Source organism: Mustela erminea, chromosome 1 (genome assembly GCF_009829155.1).
Source record: "Mustela erminea isolate mMusErm1 chromosome 1, mMusErm1.Pri, whole genome shotgun sequence".
Lineage (NCBI taxonomy): Eukaryota > Metazoa > Chordata > Mammalia > Carnivora > Mustelidae > Mustela > Mustela erminea.
The window spans coordinates 14,160,639-14,176,177 of NC_045614.1; the positions used below are offsets into that span (position 1 = coordinate 14,160,639).

Here is a 15,539-nt window from a genome sequence, read left to right on the forward strand (position 1 = left end):
CTGGACCAGCCACATCCGCGTCTGAGTCAACAGCGCCGACCCTACAAAAACGGCACGCCCCGCGCTGGAGGGCGGGGGATGGGGGGGTGGCAAAGTCAACAACACGAGCACGCGGGCGGCACGTCCCCGCCGGCCGGGGCGCGTCACGGGGGCGGACGTCCAGGACCAGGAAGTCGGCGGCAGTCTCGCCGGCCGGGAGCCCTGGGCGCCGGCCCGAGTTCGCGGAGGCCAGAGGAGGCTCGGGGGCGCCCGGGGCCGCGGGGAAGGGCTCCGAGCCGCGGGAGGGCAGCAGACACGCCCAGCCGTGCGCCCGCTCGCCACCGGGCCAGGACCGGGGCCCGGCTCCCCGCCGGGGGCGCCTTCCCCGCGGTGCGCCCCGGCCTGCGCCATGCGCCCGGGGGGCGTACGCAGCTTCGTGCTGGAACTGGCCCGGGTCCCCGGCGGCGCGTATCGCGGCGGGGAGCGGCTCTGCGGCCGGGTGTTGCTGGAGGCGGCGGCACCACTGCGGGTGAGAGCGCTCGAGGTGGCCGCACGCGGCGGGGCGGCAACGCACTGGCTCGAGGGCCGAAGCGTGGGCGTCAACGCGGTGTCCAGTGACTACGCGGCTGCGGAGACGTACTTGCGGCGGCGGCAGCTGCTGCTCCGAGGTGAGCCGATCGCTCCGCACTCCCCAGCCGGGATCCCCCGCGGGCCCCTCTCCCCAGGTCTGGGCGCTCTTCTCCAGTGCCCAGAGAGTTTCGACTTAGAGGTTGCGTGGTCGGGTGACCCGTCTTAAGAAGTGGAGACCTCCTCCCCAGGGTCTGGACCCTCTCGCCAGGACACACCCACCTACCTCCACGCCCAACCCTCTTTCACAGGGTCCCCTCTCAGGGTCTAGGCATCACCCCCCTTTCCAAAGCCGGGAAGCCCTCCATGTAAAGACTATGCGGCTGGACCCCCACCCCCCACGAGAGTCTGGAGAAACCCTGGGTAGAGTCAGGACATCCTCCTCTCTGGACCCTAGGATCCCCCTTTATCTCCAGACTTGGGGTCCCTTATTTCCCAAAGACGACCCCCATCTCACGTTCTACCAGTGCTTCCTCCCTCAGTTTACCCCTAGGGCTTGCAGGGATGAGTTCAAACCTGGGTGGGGAGTTCTGGTGGTGTTTGCAGGCAGGTTTGCATTCCCAAGAGGCAAGAGACCTGGGATGGGGTCAGATCACGCTGGGAGGACTCCCAGATGTCTCCCAGCTCTAAACTTCAGTCCCTCCCACTCAGGGCACACAGCGGGATCAGAAGCAGGCCAGGGGTGAGTCTGTGCCTCTGCACTGAGCTGTGTTTGCTGGTGGAGGATGTGCCACCCGCTCAGCTAAGCCAGACCTCACTATACTCTTCTGTAAAATGGGCAGAGGCAGAGCTGTACACAGTAGACCCTTTGCCCACAGCCTTTCAGCCTTAGCCCAACAGCCCCAGATGTGGGGACTGTCCCTACTAGCTATGGAAACCCAGGCCTAGAGGGCCCTAGGACGGGACAGGAAGAGGCCCCAGAGGCACTTCCTTTCCCCTGAGACTTAAGGGAAATTGGTCACACCCCTGGTCCCACTCAACCAGCTGCTTCATTAAGGCACTGGGGTGAAGCTTGTAGAACCGCCAGGTAAGGTCGGGTGAGGCCCTGCTCCTCTTTGGGCCTCTGGGGACCCATCTGTGAAAAGGACTCACCACATCCTCCACCTTCTCCTGGGCTTACAGCCTCCAGGGCTTCACTTGGCCCTGGAAGAAGGTACTAGACTTTCATTTCAATCCCAGAGTTTCCTCCTCCATGCAGCCCCCCAGGCTGATCATTGTGTCTACAGCCTCTGCCCCTCCCTTAGGTACGGCTCTGAGCAATGCCTCTGTGGTCACTCTGCAGGGCACCATGTCCGATTATGACCGCCCACCATTGGGGTTCCGAGGCCTCAGGAGGTCAGACTCCACAAAGGTGGCCTCCCTGGTAAGGGGTGGGTTCGAGCGGCTGAGCATCTCGCTGCCACCAGAGGGCGTAGGCGTCCTGCAGACCGCGACCAGGAAACGCTTCGCTCAGAAACGCTGTTTGAGGTTCTTGTCTGAGTACACTGAGGCCCAGACAGCAGTCATACCGTTTCGTGGGTGGCTCCTGGGGTTCATGGGAAGTCCCCTCCACTTGGCTCTATCTGTGAAGGGATTGGGGCAGGGTGGAGGTGCCAGGAGAGGGTCCAAGGGCTGCGTCTAGGGGGCGTGTAGGAGTTTGGGGGGGCCCGCAAGTTGCGACGTGAACCTCGGGTGATGGGAACAGCTTGGGCAGAAACGCTAAGTCGTGACCGAGTGGCGATATGTGGGGAGTGGGCCGAAGACCTGGGAGCGAGGCTCTCTGGAAACGGAGGGTGTCCAAGCAGGGGCTACACCGTGACTCATGCACAATACTCTGAGGTCGGAGCCGATTTTCTTCCAGCTCTACAAACGACAAACGTGGAAACTTAAGCTCAAGAGGTTGTCACTAGCCCGGGGTCATCCAGCTGAGCGGGATTCGAATCACAAGAGGGGACAGCAGGTGCCCAAGCAGAGGGAGGCCCTACCCACTTCCTCCTCCTTCCCGCATCGCTCAGAGTGGGGAATTGACGCTCAGTCTAGTCCGAAGCTCCCAGCCCCGATCGGAGCCAGGCCATTCCGCAGCCTTCCCGCTCGGAGCTGGACATGCCTTGAGTCAGATCTGCAAGCTGTAGCCAGTTGATGATTAAACCTAGTGGCCCCATGCTCTTGCTGGGCCTGGGGCCCGCTCCCGGCCCTGTTTCCCCCTCTTTACCCCCGAGGTCCGCGAGAGACAGGCTCTGGTCCGCGATGCTTCAGTCTCACGCTAGGGTCCACGAGGGTAGAGGGCAAATGCAGAGTTTGTTATTTTGTTTCACGCCTGGGCGGAGCCACGCCCCTCGCCGCGCTATTGGCGTATTCCTTCATGGGGGTGGGGCCCGCGTCGCGTCCCGCCCCTCCCGCCGTATAAAGGCAGCGCCGGCGCAGGCCGCGCAGGAATTTCTGACCTGGTCGGCAAGTGCGCCTGCGCACCCTGGGCAGGTTCGCGTTCTGAGACTGTAGCCTCCGCGCTTCGCGCCACCGCGTCGCGGGTTCGAAGCCAGGGTCTGTGTGTCGCGGGTTCACATCCCAGGCGCGATGCTGTTCGACAAGGTGAAGGCTTTCGTGGTGCAGCTGGATGGCGCGAACGGCGGCGCCGAGCCGGTTTTCAGCGGCGGCCAGGCCGTCGCTGGCCGGGTGCTGCTGGAGCTGGCGGCCCCGGCGCGCGTGGGCGCCCTGAAGCTGCGCGCGCGGGGCCGCGCCCACGTGCACTGGACCGAGTCGCGCAGCGCGGGCTCGAGCACCGCGTACACACAGAGCTACAGCGAGCGCGTGGAGGTCGTGAGTCACCGTGCCACACTGCTCGCGCCAGGTACGGGCCGGCTACCCCGACGCGGCACACGTGCTGCGCGCTCCTGGAACTTGGAGCTGCCGCTGAGCCTCCCCCTCTTGCTCCTACCTGCAGACACAGGAGAGACCACGACGCTGCCTCCTGGGCGCCACGAGTTTCCATTCAGCTTCCAGCTGCCTCCGTAAGTCCGGCGTCTGGGGCACGGGATTGTCGGGGAATCCCTCAGCCTGCAGCTCCTTTCACGTTTAGGTCTCCATTGCTTGGTTTCTGGGGACCCTCTGGACCCCAAGACTGCCATTCCCCGGGGGAGGGGGTCCTCAGTGTCTCTCTCTCTCTCGCTCTCTTAAGTCTCTGGGACCACCCCCACACACCTGGGTGTCTCTGTTTTTCTGCCCCTTGAAGTACCTTCCTTCAACCCTGCAGGACACTAGTGACGTCATTCGAGGGTAAGCATGGCAGTGTCCGGTATTGCGTCAAGGCCACCTTGCACCGTCCCTGGGTCCCTGCCCGCCGGGCAAGGAAGGTATTTACGGTCATTGAGCCCGTGGACATCAACACACCCGCCCTGCTGGTGAGTGGCTGCTCCCAGGGGAGATAGGTTGAGAGACCTTTGCAGGTGGGGGAGGGGGCGGGCTGGTAACTGGGTGACCCCAATTGGCTCCTCACTCCTTCGCTTCCTGCACAAAGTGGGAATCACAGCTGGGCCCTGGCAGGGAGGGAGGCAGGCACGGGAATGCTTTTGGAGTCCAGTGGAGCTGGATGCAGATCCCACCTGTGCCAGTTTGCTGTGTGGCTCTGGGCAAGTGTCTTACTCTCTCTGAGCCTCAAAGGCCTCATCTGTGAAATAGGGGATAGCCAGGGCTTGTGATAATAATAGCTTTCTGAGGGCTAATTACATGCTAAGTAATTAGCCTGTTCCCTTCATCTTCAACTTTATAAGATGGGTTTCATCTGTGGATTTATTTGTCCAGATGGTATTTGGTTGTTAAGAGAAAACCAGGAACTCTGCCCCCAAATCCTCCCTCAGCTGGGAATGGCTTGCACAAAGTGACCTGTTACTTTCCCTTTCCTCCAACCCGCCAGGCCCCTCAGGCCGGAGCTCTAGAGAAGGTCGCCCGGTCCTGGTACAGCAGCCGTGGTCTCGTCTCCCTCTCCGCCAAGATCGACCGAAAGGGTTACACCCCAGGTACCAGGCAGGCGGGGTGAGATGGGGAAGAGAGCCGACCTCAGGGCTGCAGACAGGGAGTCTGATGCCCCCCACTGCACCCCACCACAGGCGAGGTCATCCCAGTTTTCGCGGAGATCGACAATGGCTCCACGCGCCCCGTGCTTCCTCGGGCAGCCGTGGTCCAGACACAGACCTTCATGGCTCGGGGCGCCCACAAGCAGAAACGAGCGGTGGTGGCCAGTCTCGTGGGCGAGCCTGTGGGCCCTGGGCGGCGGGCGCTGTGGCAGGGCCGGGCGCTGCGGATCCCCCCTGTCGGTCCTTCCATCTTGCACTGCCGGGTCCTGCACGTAGACTACTCCCTCAAGGTAGAGTGTCCCGTTGGTCCGAGGAGGGCAGGGGGTGGCTGAATCTACCCGGTCCCCCAGACCGGAGTTCCCCCGAGGCTGTCTGGGCGCCCTCCCGCATGGCTTGTTCCCCGCCTCCCCAGGTCTGCGTGGACATCCCCGGCACATCCAAGTTGCTCCTGGAGCTACCACTGGTCATCGGGACCATCCCCCTGCACCCTTTTGGGAGCCGCTCATCCAGCGTGGGCAGCCATGCCAGCTTCCTGCTGGACTGGGGGCTGGGAGCCCTGCCAGAGCGCCCCGAAGGTGAGCCCCTCCCTGCCATTCTGCTGCAGGGGGGCTGGGTGGGCAGAAAGGTGGCTGCTAGGTGGGCTCTCCCTCCCCCAGCCTCAGCGGCCCCCCTGTTAAAGGGCATGATAGTGATCATGCTGGCGGCCACAGGTCTCCCCAGAATCTCAGCCTGGGGACCCGTAGCCCACCAGCCCCAGAATTGGCCCAAGCCAGTTCCCGGCATGGTCCCCGATTCTGGGGCTCCCCTCCTCCACCAGCCTCACCCAACCCCGTCTGTCTTACTTGCAGCCCCTCCCGAGTACTCAGAGGTGGTGTCTGATGGGGAGGTGGCGGCCGCAGGGCAGAGCCCCTTTCCACCACTGCAGGACACCAACCTGAGCCTCGAAGGCCCCTTCTTCGCCTACATCCAGGAATTCCGCTACCGCCCGCCACCCCTCTACTCCGAGGTGAGTGTGGGGGTCCAAGAAGCCCCCGTCCCTCTCCAGGCCCTGGGAGCACAGGTGGGAGTGGGACTCGGATGAGTTTGGGGCTTGAGGCCGCCTTGCACCCCAGTCTGCTCTGCACGTTGCCCTCCCCTGCCCCCGGTTGAGTGTGGGAGTTGGGGAGCTGGAGATCCGCAGGGCGGTGGAGGGGTGTTTCTGAGCCTCCGGTGCCCCCCTGAGACCAGATGGACTATTTCCCCCAGGAGGACCCAAACCCCCCCTCAGAGGCCATGAGACCACGCTGCATGACCTGCTGAGCAGCGAGGGGAGACCTCGATGGATGAGGTCGCACACGCGCTTCCGGCCGCCATGGACACGGGCGATGCTGGGTCAAGAGCTGACCAACCAGCTTCAACTTGACTGTGTTGAAGTTGGGGACTCCGAGTCTCAGAACGGGCACGGCTTTCTGACATCATGCAGGACAGAGGAAGAGCCGGGCAGGAGTCTGATGTATCCGGACCGGTCCTCGTGAGGCATTGAGTGCCTGTCGACGGATCCTGTTGGTCCACATCGGGCCATGGATAGGGCTCGGGTCCCCCAGGAGCCTCTAGTCTGGGAGAGATGTAGCCAGACAAAAATATTTCCAGTCTCGTGGGACCAGAGGAAGAGACCCAGGGCTGGGAGAGTCCCGGAGGGAGCAGAGAAGGCTTCCTGGAGCAAAGGGCCTTCGGCTGAGTCCTCGGCAGACAAACAACCGCTCAGCAGGCAGACAGGCAAAGAGAAAGAAGTCAGAGAAGGTCAGAGCTGAGTCATGTTGGAGATCACCCCCTTTGGGGCTTAGAGGGCAAGTGCCTCAGTTGAGGCCCCATGGCAAGGTCCGGCAGGCGAGAGGGCCCAGGAACAGGGCATTCGGGAATGCGTGTCGTCGAAGCAATGTGGGACCTATGTGGGGCAGGGACACCGGCTCCAGCCTTTGAAAGCCAGAGAGAGATTGCTGGCCCAGGCCGGGACTGCCTGGAAACTCCTCCAAGTATTCCAAGACATGAGACCTCGTCTGCGTATTGTATGACCCCGGGAAACCTGGTTCAGAACATTTAGCCGGGCCCTGGGGACAGAGGTCAGCCTGGGGTAACAGCAGGCCCAGTGCAGCTCTGGGAGACCTCCTGGAGGGAGGGAGGGACAAAGTATGAGGGGGGCAGCCGGACCAACCCCCACCCCCGGGTTGCAGATTCTCAGTCCTGGCTGGGGCAGGGTCCCCGCCGGGGACTCAACATTTCTGATAAGCCTTAAATTGTTCCCTTTTTTATAGTTGGGTTTGTTTGTTTTTTAAATAAAAGTGTGGGGAAAGAGACTACGGTTTCTTGCCTTATTGCCTACAGCTGCCGAAGACGAGTGGCTTTGGCTTCCACCCTGGGTCAGAATCTCCGGGATTGAATGCCAGGCTAAGGGAGAGGGCTTTGAGAGGGCCCATTGTCCGGAAGGAGAAACTGAGGCCCAGGGACACATAGGAAGGCTGAGTTCAGGTTGGAGCTGGACCCCATTCCCCTTCCCTGGTGTAGTTACAGAGGCTGGGAGTGTGAATGGGGGAAGGCTTTTGTTTTCAAGACAGTTCGTATACCGTGAAATAAGCCACGTGAAAGCCACGTGAAGTACCGTTTGGTGGCACTTTGTACATCGACATTGTCAGCTACCTGTCACCTCCATGTAGCTCCAGGACATTCCCATCACCCCAGGGGATGGCCCATCCCCAGGCTCAGTCCCTGCCCACCCCACCCCCCTCACTCCTGTTACCCACTGATCTGTGGATTTGCCTGTTCTGGACATTTCCTGTACGTGGGATCATGCTCCCTGTGGCCTCATTTGTGTCTGGCTTTTTACTCAGCTTAAAGCGTCATCCAATGTTTCATTCCTTTTTATGGCCAAATAATACTCAGTTGTGTGGACGGACTCCCACTCTGATTGTCCCATCACCCCTTTGATAGGCATTTGGGTCATTACCACCTTTTGGTGATTGTGAATAGGGCTGCAGGGGACACGGGTGTCCAAGGATTTGTTTGAAGACACACTGGGCTTCCAGGCAGCCCTGGTGACACGGAGGTCGCGTCTTCTGGAGGTGAAAGTAGGGAAAGGGAGTCCAACAGAGTGAAGTGACTCCTTTAGGCTCTGGAGTCGCCACTTAGAACACCCACACCTCACAGATCAGCGGCACCGGTGGCAGCGCTCCCTGCCGGGTAGGGGCCCTCGGCCCAGCCCCAGACTCGAGGCCCCGCCCCAGACCTGAGGCCCCACCCTCCTTGGGGCGGGGCCAAGTTAGAAGCCCATCTAATGGCTCTAACTGGGCTCACAGTTTGTCCAAGGCGGTGAAAATTAAGTGGCGGTCTGGGATGACCATTGGCAGGGCTGAGGCACAGGGATGAGGATGGGGGGGGGCCCAAGGTTGGACACTGGCAGGTATGGGTTCAGGCTTAGCTCTCTGAGGGACCATGGGCAAGTCACTTGCTTCTGATCCGGTTTTCTCATCTGGGATTCCGGGCACCTCTCTGCCACCACCTCAAATGCCTCCCATCCCTGGTCTGAATTTGAGCCCTGATTTCCACCTGCTTCTGGTCCTGGGGTTTACCCAGCCCTCCCTGTCCGGCAGCATCTGCCCTGGCATCTAGTTCAGAGCTTGTCAGACTGGGGGTTCCTCTGGGCCCAGCACAGGGGAGATGGACCCACATGGCACAGTCACCCCAGACCTCCAACATATAGCAGCCTCAGGAAGGCACAGGTTCCCTGTCACCATGGGTGTGCAGGACACAACACCCCAGCTTCCGGGTCCATGTTCCCAAACCGAGAAGAGTCTAAGACATCCCATTACAGCTGCAGATGGGGGGACATAGGAAGAGTTTCTCCCCAGCAGGCTTGGTCAGACAAGCCACCTTGTGTCCCCAGGACTCCTGCATCTGCAACTGTCTGGAACCTGATCTCTAGAAGAAGTGGATTATCTGGTTCAGATAAATGAAAACCAGAATGGAGCAAGCTTGGGTCATCCAGAATTCAGGGAACTCCCTGAACGCAGAGTGACGCCCATAGGGTATGGAAGAGGTTGGTCAAATATTCTTCCCCTAAAATAAAATCCTATCCCTCTCTAGGCCCCTAAGATCTCTCACCACCTCTCACCCACCTCTCCTTCCAGCTTCCCCTGAGTGGTAGGCAGGATACCTGACTGCCACTCAGATACTCCAAGTTGGGTCCTACCTCAGGACATTTGTACATGTGGTTCCCTCTGCTGAAAGGCTTTTCTCCAGGACTGGCTCCTCTCTGCCTCCTAGCCTAATCTTTTCAGAAAACAGCCCAACCTCCTGGTTTAAGGTGCCACTCCCCGTTACTCCCTCTCCCATCCCCCATCCTATAGTCTTCATAGCCCTCATCGCTCTCTGGAATTTTTTATTTAAATATTCACTTGTTTGTCTGAAGCTTTGAGGGCAGGGTTAGAGAGGGCTGTGTCTCTGGCCCCAGCACCCAGCAGGCATGAGAGGCATGAAGGGAGTTGTTGATTGCAGGAGACTCCCCACCCCCTGTAGTGTGGACCAAGATTCCGATGGGGATGGGGGTATTACCACCTTACGTTGTTCCCAGGACCACCTAGAATCAGAACTTGTCACTCATTCAGAGAGTGAAATACCAGGTCTCTTCTCTGACTCACCCTCCTTATCACTGTCCCCTCTGGCTCTGCCTCTCTATGTGTTTTTTTGCACTGTCCCTTTTGCTCGCTGTCTCTGTCTCTGGTTCACCATCTCTGCATCTCTCTCTCATTATTTCTTTGTCTCTGTCTCTCTCTCACCATCTCCTTGGATATCTCTCGGGCTCTCTCAGTCTCTGACACCTTCAGCAACTCTGTCTCCTCCCCTGGCCTGGCCCGGCCCCTGGGCCACAGGGTGACAGGCAGGCAGGGCGCCCTCCGCTTGTTTTCCGCCCTCGCTGGCAGGGGGCCCAGCTGGGCTGCTGTTCAGGAATCTTCCAGCTGCCCGGCTCCAGCCACCAGGCATAGCCGCTGGCCTCTCCTCCCAGCACATTCTGTCCCGAGCAGGGAGCACTGGGGGTGGGTGGGGTGGGAGTGGAGGGTTCCTGTCAGGCTCCGGTTACAGGACAGCCCGTCCTGGTGGCCTTGCTCCCCACCAGTGCTGCCCCCTGCTGCCTCTCCTCCCTACTTTGGGCTTAGATCTTCCTGAATGGGGCCCCTCTGTCAGCTCATCCCTACCTCTGGGGCTTTGCACCTGCTCTGCCTTCTACTTGGAGCTCCCTCTCCTCAGCTGTGCCCAGGACCTTCTCCCCAGCAGCCTTCAGATGACAAATCACCTCTTCAGGATGTCCTCTGTGTCTCTGGGCCCAAACGCCCTGCAGTTCCCCTACTTCTGTCCTGATGCCTTTTGCTTCCTGGTCTTTCCCCTTCCTTGGAGTTCTATATTTACTTGTTTGTTGGGGTGGTGTCAGTCACCCCATTGCCCTGCTCTATCCTCAGCCTTGGGCGTGCACGAGATGCTCAGTGAATATTTTAGAGTTCGTGCCATTTTGTCCCCAAAGCTCAGCTCTGCCTTAGCCCCCAGGCTGGCACACACAGCTCCCATCTCTTCAGCCGACTGACCAAGCCCTTCCCTGTGCCTCTTCCCAAACCTGCGGCCTCGTGTGCCCTGCACACACCTCCTGCCGCTGTCCCCTGCGCCCGCAACCCACCAGCCATCTCCCAGCCCTCTCATCTCTTCCCAAAGAGTTCCCCCACCTAGATGCACCTTTTCCAGTGAGGGGCTGGGTCTCTCCGTCTGGGGCTGTTAGGACACACACACACACGCACACACATGCACGCACAGAAATGCATGCACACACAGGAAACACAGAGATAGGCCCACGGACCCGGGGGCACACAGCCTGGACCTCGATGAGCACGGGCCCGCGTGCACATGTATGCATGCGCACATAAAGCAGGTGCAACAGTACTGACACTGGGTGCGCACGGCTCGAGAGGGAGGGCGTGCAGGCTGTTCTTGTGTGGAGTCCCCCAGCTCTGCCAGGAAGCAGGTAAGACGCCCTCCATCTCACACGTGGGTGCAGGCTGGGGACTTTGAACCCACGCCAAGTTGTGCACAGGCTTGTCCACAGGCGTGCCTCTGCCCTCGCTTCCCCCACCTCATTTCTGATGGTCAAGGCCAGGAAAGTCCCCAGAAAGCACAGGCCGGGCAAGGGGCCCAGGAGGAAGAAGTGACTCAGCCAGTGTCCATCCGGGCCTGCATAGATGGGAGACCCTTTGCAGGGGTGGGGGTGGGGGTGGGGGGGTGGAAGGGAGAGTTGGGGGATTCACAGAGAACAATAAAGGAATGGGGGGCGGGGACACGGTAAACAGGGCCTGCTGAGCAGGATTGAGGCATGGGCCATGCCTCAGTGGGTCCGCAGTGCTCCAATACCTCCCCTCTGCCAAGCCCGATTCACAGGTGGGGAAACCGAGGCACAGAGAACAGGTGACTTGCCCCAAGACCCTCCAGCCAGGATGGGGCAGGCAGAGGACCCCTTAGTCCTTCCACAGTTTCTGTGGTTTTGTAGCTATTCTCCGCACCTGCTTTCCGGCAAAAGGAGCCGGGTCCCCCTCGTTGCTCCAGATGCGGACACGTGACCAGGTCTGGCCAGTTAGAGCCTTTTGTGACCACAGACTCAGGGATTGGTTCAGGAATAGTGACTCTGAGTGGGCCAGTCACCCCGGGAGTTGGGGGGCTCCTGAAGGGGAGAATGGGCGCTATCTTTGCTACCCTAAGGAGGGGCAGAACAGAGAGTCCCCAGGTCATTGTGGTGAAATCCACAAACACCCCCAGCCCTGTGGAGTGAGGTAGAGCCTGAGGGTAGGGTGAGGGCAGGAGAGCCCTGGGAGGGCTTCCAGGAGGAGAGGAAGCTGGAGTTGGGGCTTTGATGGATGAAGAGGAGTTCTCCAGGGAGCTAGAGAAAAGGACATTCCAAGCAGAGGGAACAGCCTGTGCCACCATAGCAGGCCAGAGAGGGCCAGGTGTGTCCTCAGCCATTCCTGCGGCCCTGGGGGGGTTGGAGCAGAGAGGGCAGTTGTAGATGTGTGGGATTCTCTGCTCCCAGGCACCCCCATCGGCCTCTTAAGGGTGAGACCAAGTCTTTGCTGGCAGCTTTGTTGGAACCTGACATTTCTTTAATGTTTGTAGTGTAGGTGGCCCTTCTTTGGGGACAAGGATGAGAGACACGGGTGGGTAGTGAATGGGAGAATTGGGTTCACAGGGCAGGAGAGCCTGGGGCTGGGTGAGGATGGCCCCGGGAACCTGGGAACAGGACCACAGTCCAAGGCAGGAGGGAGCCTTTTCCTTTTCCCCGTCCGTGAGCCCTCAACCCCAGGCATGGTGCTCCAGGGGAAGTGGGGTAGGGGTTCAGGGTCTGGACACCCAGCACTACCTCTTCCTTCCTGTGTGACCTTGGGATAGTGGCTGCACCTCTCTGAGCCTTGGGTTTGTCATCTGGAACCTGACTTCGTTGTGGGACCGGGTCAGCACTGGGCATGGAAGCAATAAAAGGTCTGTGGGCCTGGATGGGGCATGCTGAGCTGAGGGAGGAGGGGCTGGGTCTGTCCAAAACATTCCCTCAGCAGTTCCTGGCCTCTTTGAAAACAGGAAGCTGGCTCTCAAGGGAGCCCCCAGCAGTGTTTCCTGAGCCTCCTCATGACGTGTGCTGTGCTTGCGGGGGTTGGGGGTGCACGCACACATGTGGGTTTGCAGACAGCCTGGAGATAAACGGAGCCCCCAGTGCGCATGTGTGTGTTTGTGCGTCAGCCTTGGCTGTGGAGTTGCCAGAGGCGCGTGCATGTGTGTTGCATGTACCCAAATGTGGGCTGACACATCTCAGCCAGTACAGGGAGCAAACAGGGGCTGCTTGGTGCATTTGCAAGTCTGGGTCTAGGTGTTGGGTATAGGTGTTTGTTGGTAGTGGGAACTGGTGAGTGCTGGCAAGAGCTAGCTTGTGCCGGGGTATGTATAGTGCTCTCCTTTCCTTCCATCTGCCCCTTCCTTCAATGGCCTCTAACCCCCTGGCTCTTCCTGGAGACTGCTAGGTAGTTCTTACCTCAGGGCCTTTGCACCTGCTATGCCCACTAACCAAGCTACTCTGCCCTCCATTCCTCTCTGTCTCTCAGGCCTCAGGACAATGGCCTTGAGCGAGTCACCCCACCCACATCTTGGCTGTTCCCCTGCCCTTTCTTGAGTCCTGACTCAGCTTTGACCACTTCCCTCCGCATCCTAGGTTGTGTGGGCTCCCTCTGTAAACCTCAGTTTGTTCTCCTGTACCTGGGGTCAATCCTGGTGGTGTCTTACTTACCTAGAGTCACCGAAAAAGTGGAAAGGGCTGACTTCAAGGCTGGAACGGCCAGATCTGACAATGCATAAAGCCTTTGTCCTGGCTCACATCCAGTGGGGGAACACCGGAGGGGCAGGAATGGTTCGGGGTCCACTCAGCCAGCAGGACCAGATGGGGCCAAACTGGGGCCTCCTGTATGCCATGTGCCTGGAAGAATGGTGACTGCCCCAGAGCTCAGAGCAGGAGTTGATGAATTTTCTCTGTAAAAAGTCAAATAATAGGGGCACGTAGGTGGCTCAGTGGGTTAAGCCTCTGCCTTTAGCTCGGGTCATGATCTCAGGGTCCTGGGATGGAGCCCCGCATCGGCTTCTCTTCCCTCTCTCTCTGCTTGTCTCTCTGCCTACTTGTGATCTCTCTCTCTCTCTGTCAAAATAAATAAATAAAATCTTTTTTAAAAAAGTCAGATAATAAATATTGGAGGCTTTGTGGGGCATGCAGTCTCTCAGATGCCAGACAGCTCCCTTGAAAGCAGCCATACACAGACACAAATGAGTGGGCATGGCCGGATCCCAATAAAACTTTATTTGTGACCACGGAACTTGAATTTCAGATAGTTTTCATGTGTCACGAAGTCCTCTTTTGGTCTGTTTCCAACACCATTTGAAAGCGTAAAAGTCACTTCCTTCTGGGATGTGGCCAGAGCTGCTGTTGGCCAACCCCGGGACGGGGAGCTCATCAGGCAACTAAGTAAGTATCAGGACTCCCTGTTTACAAAATATTGGAACTCTGCTCCAAGTGCTTCCAGGTCAGCCAGCTATGACGTAGTAGAGCTGGTCAGACACCAACAGTGTCTTACCATTGACAAATAACAGCTATCAAGACTCGCTGTTTACAGAGTATTAGAACAGAGCGAGCGAGGATGGCTCACGAGGTGTCGGGACCCGGGTTAAGTTGGATCCGGCCCCTGGCTCGAGCAGCAGACTGACCAAACGGGGTGCTGCTGCCCATTCTCAGAACACTGTTTACTGAGTTTCAAGTGACAGGGGCCGGTGGCAGAGTATCGAGTCACAGGGCAGTCACACTGAGACTTGGGCACTGTGACAACAGCTCTAGACACCAGCTGTTTACAGTGACATAAGACCGGCTGTTTACAGGGGGCCCAGCTGACCACCAGCTTCCGGATGCCAGAGTCCAGATGGCAGGTGGGACGGGCCCCTCTGCAGGTGTTTGCAGAGGGCCCTAGTTCTGGGGACCCCTTTTGCGCTTAGCTGCCTCTGGCACCAGGAGCGGGAATGTGGAAAGAGTTCTTGGCCCAGGCAAGGCGAGGTTTTTGCTCACCGAGGACCCCCAGACTCATACCTGCTTTTCAGAGGCAGGAATTGAGTCCCGCCGGTGTCAGGTCCCAGGGTCTGGCTTGCATCCTCTCTCTCTGCTTATTCCCGGCTGTGCCACCGTGTGCACATCACAAGCTCCACTTCCCATCTGTAAAATGGGCATGCCGATGGATCAGGGTGTCCAGATAAAATACAGGGGAGATACCCAGTTAACACTGAATTTCAGACAACCAGCACCACCCTCCTTTTTTTTTTCGTCACATGACCTGATTTTTATATTGTAGCAAAATGGGTGTTATGGAGAGGGGTACGGGGAAGCAGTTGATTTCTTCCGCTGAACACACCCATTGTTTTTTGTTTGTTTTTGTTTGTAAGCTTTTATTTATTTGAGAGAAAGAGAGAGCATGAGGAGGGGGAAGGGCAGAGGGAGAAGGAGAAGCAGGCTTCCTGCTGAGTGGGGAACCTGATGTGGGGCTCGATCCCAGGACCCTGGGATCATGACCTGAGCCAAAAGCAGATGCTTAACCGACTGAACCACCCAGGCGCCCCTCACACCCATTTTTTATATTTGTTCCAAAGCTTCTCACATGATGATGTCATTTCCTCATATTACTGCTGTTCCGATATTGTTCTGTGGCCCACTCACTAGTTGCCATCCCCACACATTCATCTGTCACAAGATTCCTAAAGGGATCAAACCCCCACAGTATTCCTTGGGCATGCCTGCCACCATTTAATTTCAATGATAATATCTCGTCCATAATTTTTTTTCAACTCGGGAGGGTGAGCTTTGCTTATGAGGTCTACTCGGCAAGCTCAAAGATCAAGCAATACATTTTTAGTACAAGTATATCCCAAATATTGTATGGGATTTACTTACACTAAAAACCACAAAGCAAACAAACAAGAAAATGAGATGTTTATTTGTCACATCTGCCTCTCCTGTGAGGACGTCTTCCCGAAGGGAAGCTGTGAAGGTCCTGAGGGGAATCTCGGGCCAGGCACGGAGAAAGGGCCCAATGCGTCGTAGTGTTGATGTTCACTGTCCTTGTCTTTGCCAGGACCTCGTCACGGGGATGAGCCTAAGTATGGTCTCTTGATGAGCTCATAAATGCATCATGTGTCTCTGGGGAACAGGGCCTGGATGACAAGAATGGCACCATTCAAGAGTTTCACTAGGATGTCAGCAAGAGGTTCTGGGCCACAGGAAGAAGGGAAGGTTCATTCACAGGA

General features: G+C 58.3%; 1 protein-coding gene and 1 pseudogene across 2 annotated transcripts; one reads left to right on the top strand and one right to left on the bottom strand.

Moving 5' to 3' along the window:
• Positions 1-137: 137 nt before the first annotated feature.
• On the top strand, positions 138-6,988 carry ARRDC2 (arrestin domain containing 2). 2 transcript variants are annotated; one of them, XM_032315624.1, is made up of 8 exons: positions 138-647; positions 3,527-3,593; positions 3,836-3,983; positions 4,496-4,598; positions 4,689-4,945; positions 5,068-5,230; positions 5,504-5,661; positions 5,901-6,988. In XM_032315624.1, exons 1-8 carry the CDS (start codon positions 389-391, stop codon positions 5,952-5,954), a joined length of 1,209 nt encoding a protein of 402 aa, XP_032171515.1. In that variant the 5' UTR covers positions 138-388; the 3' UTR covers positions 5,955-6,988. The 2 variants fall into 2 exon arrangements, with proteins under 2 accessions (XP_032171515.1, XP_032171506.1); XM_032315615.1 differs by lacking the exon at positions 138-647 and adding an exon at positions 655-3,433.
• A 7,880-nt stretch (positions 6,989-14,868) lies between these two features.
• On the bottom strand, positions 14,869-15,098 carry LOC116574815 (annotated as a pseudogene).
• Between the last annotated feature and the right edge of the window lie 441 nt (positions 15,099-15,539).